General features: G+C 39.5%; 1 protein-coding gene across 1 annotated transcript in view; it reads right to left on the bottom strand.

Moving 5' to 3' along the window:
• The window catches only part of LOC103362926 (estrogen receptor beta-like), a 23734-nt gene that overhangs the window by 5477 nt on the left and 12791 nt on the right, over positions 1 to 5466 (bottom strand). Inside the window, exons 6-7 of the mRNA XM_008289461.1 lie at positions 3442 to 3575; positions 423 to 606 (exon numbers count right to left, since the gene is read on the bottom strand). Coding sequence (XP_008287683.1) covers positions 423 to 606; positions 3442 to 3575 — 318 coding nt within the window. The remainder of the gene's footprint in view (positions 1 to 422; positions 607 to 3441; positions 3576 to 5466) is intronic.

Here is a 5466-nt window from a genome sequence, read left to right as displayed (position 1 = left end):
TAAAGCTAATAGTGTCTCTAGCTAGTAATGTCTAATGCTATAGCTAATAGTGTCTAAAGCTAATAGGGTCTATAGCTAATAGTGTCTAACGCTAAAGCTAATAGTGTCTAACGCTAAAGCTAATAGTGTCTACAGCTAATAGTGTCTAAAGCTCAAGCTAATAGTTTCTATAGCTAATAGTGTATAAAGCTAAGGCTAATAGAGTCTAAAACTGATATTTTCTAAAGCTAAAGCTAATAGTGTCTATCGCCAATAGTGTCTAAAGCTAATGCTAATCGTGTCTAAAGCTCATAGTATCTAAAGCTAAAGCTAGTAGTTTCTATAGCTTCAGTTTGAGTGTTTCTGCACAAACCCAACATGAATCTGAACTAACGACGAAGACAGAAGCTGAAGCTGTTCCTTCCATCAGTTCTCATCGGTACCTGACGTGGCGGATGTGGGAGAGCAGCATGGTGAGGTGTCCGAGCCGGAGCGTCTGCTGCTGGGTCGACAGGCCCAGCTTGGAAATGGCCCAGACCAGAGCGTCGATCACCGAGTCGAGCAGGCGCAGCAGCTTTTTCCGGCTTTCCAGCTCCTCGGCCGTCTGAGGGGAGCTGGTGCACAGATCTGAAGCAGACAGTTCACGATTACACGTCAGGTTCCAGCAGGTTTTACCAAAAGTCGTGTAAAACCAGAAACATTTCTCCCACATTTTGCTTCGTGAATTGAAATTTACTAGAATCAACGGAAAAAAGGGATTATTATTAAGTTATTTTGGACGATTCTTGAGTCAGTTTAGGTGATTTTATGTCACGTTGGACACGTTTCAAATCATTTTGGACAATTATAGATTGGAGTCAAGTTGTTGGACGATACATCCAGCACAGTGAAACATCTTTCTGCAGCTGAGGTAGAGCAGAGAGGAACAGTTTGTAAACCAGGGATCTCCAACTCCAGTCCTCCTGAGCTCCTGTCCTGCAGGTTTTCGACGTTACTGCAACACCCGACTCGCATTAATGGATCGTTAACAGACTTGTGTAGAACTTGACGACAAGCCGCTGGAGATCCATGAATGTGAGTCAGGTGTTGAAGTTACGTCTAAAACCTGAAGGACAGGAGCTCAGGAGGACCAGAGGCGGAGATCCTTGTTGTAGAGGCTTTAAATATGGAAACATCTGCAAAATGAAGAGACATTTTCTCCCTAGTGCCGGTAAAATCTGAGGACAACTTGGAAAAATGTTGTTTCCGTTTTTGTCAAACAACTAATGAAAGAAATTCAACTTTTTTTATGATTTCTGACATTCTCACTGAGTCAAACGGCACTTAGAGACATTCTCAGTTCTCTGCTTGTTCGCTTTGCTTCCATGTTTTTTAATTGAAAAATGAGTCCATGGTGAAGAAGAACTCGACAGCAGCAGAGAAACGCCCAGAAACAGAGATCAGAAGGTTGACTGACGCTCTCTGACATTTTCCTTCCTTCTCGCGTTTGAAACCGTAGACGGAGCGACTGCAGGTTTCTTCCATCAAGACGAAGCCAACTTGAACCGAGCGCTGACATTCATGAGTTTATGTCCAACCATCTGGCTGCTCTCAGAAACACCAGAGACGCTGTGGATCAGGACTCCATCTGTCCATAAATCCCCGACAAAACTTCCTCCTCGTTTTCTTTTCCTCCGCTGACTTTTCGCTTTCACTTGTTGCACAACGTGTTCTCTTGCCGTTTGTGTTTCCAGCTGCAGCTGGAGCCGAGTCAGCCCAGCCTGGCACAGGATCCGCTCGGGAAGGAAACTTTATTAAAGCCGCCGAGGACGTCCCAAGAGGTCGCTCACCTCCAACGAAACCGGCCCGGAGTCTGCAGGGGAGGACGAGGCGACCGCTGGACACGCATGAAAGGAGGGAAGACGAACGGCAGTAAAGTCCGTCTGTGGGAGGATCGGCGGCGCTTTTAACGATTTAAGGAGCTTAAAACCGCCGTAAACTTTAATACAGTGAAATAGCAGAAAACTAAAAGGAAATGTGAGTTTGTCTTTCAGCTCCGGTCAGAAAACACCGTAAATAAGTCACTTCCTCATCGTAAAACACTTGAAATAATGAGATTTATTTCAGTTTCTGGGCGTTTTGTTGCAACGTTCTCATTTTTCTCCACTCAGAAATGCATTTTGTGCAGCATGACACGGTTAGAAAGACAAAAATAGCACGAAAAGATGCAGAAATCACATAAAAAAAGACAAAAAATTATGTGAAAATGACACAAAGAGGCACAAAACTTCAAGATCACAGATGTGACCAACACTGGAGGAAAAATAGTGTCTCTACATATTTTACTACTTTAATTTTGTATCTGTTTCCGAACAATCCTGAACTTTTGTCAACAGCTGATTCTAAAATTTTTTTAAAAAACCCCAAAAACCCAACAACAACTATAAAACGAAGATTGAAAATAAAGTAATCGATAAAATAGAATAATTTCATTAATTTTTTTGCTTATTTAAGTAGTAATAAATAAATTATTGTAATAAATTACCACTTAAAAAAGAATATATATATATATATATAGAGAGAGAGAGAGAGAGATTTTTTTTTATGTGGGCATCATTTACAGTTTTTTTTTTTAAATTTATATTTATATGTTACAGCCAGCATGTAATTTTATTTTATATGATCAGAAATATATATATAAAGAAATAACAGTTAAAAATGATGAAACATTTTTCAATCTGTTTTATGTAAAATGTTTTAGTAAATATCTGCAAAATGATGATATTTTTAACGGATGTAAATAAAACACTGTTGTTTTTCTACAGCCAACCTGTAGTTTCTACTTGTTTTTCTGGGATTTCATCAGATATTATTATTTCAATTAAACCATCTGTAACATAACAGTAAACAAAAAAAAGCATCTAATTTTTTAAAATGTATTTTAATCTGTAAAATAAGAGCAACAAATAATAATTCATCGTTTTTTTCAATCCTAAATTAACTTCGTTTTTCTTTAAAACATCTTTAAATATCTGTAAAACACACATTTGTAGCTGATAAAAAGAAATTTAGTAGAAAAAAAAGTGTAATTTTATGGTCAAGTGTTGTTTTGAACAGTTATCGTGCAAATTAATACTTTTTTTGTGATTTACAAATTATCTCTAATTTACAAAAGAGGAAAAACCTGCAGCAAACTGTTTAACAAAGTACAGCTAAGTCATGCTTAGAGGTGGTTTGTTTGACAGCGTACAAGACTTTATGTTGGATTGTTTTTCTGTGAGGCCTTTTTATTATCAGTAAACGACCAAACTCAGAAGCAGCCTCTGTCCTGACGACAGCGTTTTAATCGTCCGGCTCAGATAGGCGCCGCTGCAGCTCCAGATTGTCGCTTCGCTAAATATCAACAAACTTATCTGGTTACAAAACGGACACAAAAACAGGCCGACGGACCGGACCGGACCGGACCGGACCGGCCGGACTCACTGGAGTTGAGGAGGATCATGGCCTTCAGGCAGACGTACTCCTCCCGCTGCAGCTTCAGCTCGCGGAACCGAGACGTGGCGGCCAGAAGCATGTCGAAGATCTCCATGATGCCCTCGACGCACTGGCCTTCCTCCCTGGACGGACGCCGAGGGGTGGAGGGAGGAGAGAGTCAGAGAGGAAGAGACGTTCATGAGTCTTTGTATAAAACAGGAAATTAAAGATCATCAGAGCTTCATGAACCAGACTGATGCATCAGACTGGAGTTACATACGACACAGACATCAAATCCTCTCCGTGTCCGGCTGACGTTGGTTCATTTAAACACTTAATGATGAACGTTCAGAGTTTCTTTGTGTTTTATTTCCACCAGGTCACGTTTAGAGCTTCAGTTACTGATGAAACAGACACAGACTTCTTAAATGTCGCATAAAAACATCCAGAAATGAGCCAGAAGAGGTAAAAAGCAGCCAAATGAAGTGTTTTTGCCTTTATTTTGGGAAATCTTTCATACAAAATCAAACAAATTTGAATAAAGTTCTCCTCTAACCTCCTCAGAACCATCTGGTTCTGTATCGACAGGAACTTTATTCAAGCAAGCAGAGTTTTACCTTCATATTGTGAATATTTCCAGACTTCCAAGTCCAAAATGTAACACTTTTCTAATCATTTTGGACACATTTAAAGTACTTTCGAGCATCTTTATGTCATCAAACGTTGTTTAAATGAAAATGTAAAATTAAAAAACAAAAATGTCCAGAATAAAAACTAAATATTTGTCCAAAATGACAAAAGTGCTAAAATAACTTCAACTATGTCTCAAAAAATGGTCCAGAATGACTTCAAAATGTCTAAAATGACGAACAAAAACTGCAAAATGACTCAGATTCTGCACACACTGACTAAAACGTCCACTCACATGTTGTTTAAATGACAAACACGTGTCAGAAATGACGTCAACACATATTTGACGACAAACAAAACTTGAAAACGACTTGAAGATGTTCATTAAAGTGATCAATCTGGACCCTCCTCTGTGGACTTCAAGGACCTGGACCTCTGAAGGTAGAACTCTGGTCAGTAGATAAAGCTTCTGGAGGTCCAGAACCAGGAGGTTCTGAGGAGGTTTGAGGGGAACTTTACCAGATTTGGTTGTTTTTATGTTTTATCCAATCCATCAGTGTTTCCTCGTTTATCTCTGAATCTCTAATAAGAACATGAAGCGAGTCCTGCTGGATTTGGATCAGGATGTTTTTTTTCCAGGCCGACGCTCAGAACCAGAGAGCTGTTGTGAAAACAGCGGGCGGCCGGCGTAAGCCTGTGGCGACGGTTTCCGTGGCAGTAGAAAGGTCAAACACCTTAGATCTATGCCGTCCGTAAATCAGACAAAAACACCAAAACAGGTCCTTAAAATCTTTAGAGACTCACTAAGGAGCCACACGGCTGCACTACATGTGGATTCATCTGCAAAAAAATGAGTTTCCATCAAATGTCTGCATAAATGCAAATAAACAAACGAAATGAACGTCAAAAACCTGCCATGAGCTGAAAAACGCATGTTTTAATTTAAATCTATTTAAATCAGCAAAATGTACCATTAACAGAGTCAGAAACTGTAGAAAGAGAAAAAACCTGCTGGATGATCAACTTTCCAACAGTCCCTGAATGCATCATGTGATTCTACTTTAGTTTGACGTTAGACGTGTGGTTCTGACGGGAAAAACAACAACAATCTGATCAATATCAATTTGTTCTAGAAGCTCTAATTTAAAACGTTACAAAAAAATATATAAATAAAATTCACAGAAAATCTTGTTAAATGAATTCTCATCTCGAATCAGCTGCAACCAGTCAGGAGGCAAAAATCCTGAAAGTTTCAGGCTGAACTGCAGGAAGTGTTTCCTCAGAGAGACCGAGAGGAAAATCCAATCAACTGGATCAATAAATAAAAGCAGCATGGATCAGAACCAGAGAACAGAGGAGCCAGTTGTTGGAGATACATCCAGCATGAAGGAACATCTTTCTACA

This window comes from Stegastes partitus, unplaced genomic scaffold (assembly GCF_000690725.1).
Source record: "Stegastes partitus isolate 25-593 unplaced genomic scaffold, Stegastes_partitus-1.0.2 Scaffold616, whole genome shotgun sequence".
Classification (NCBI taxonomy): domain Eukaryota; kingdom Metazoa; phylum Chordata; class Actinopteri; family Pomacentridae; genus Stegastes; species Stegastes partitus.
Note: the sequence above shows the minus strand (reverse complement) of the source record. Positions and strands in the feature narration are given on the sequence as shown.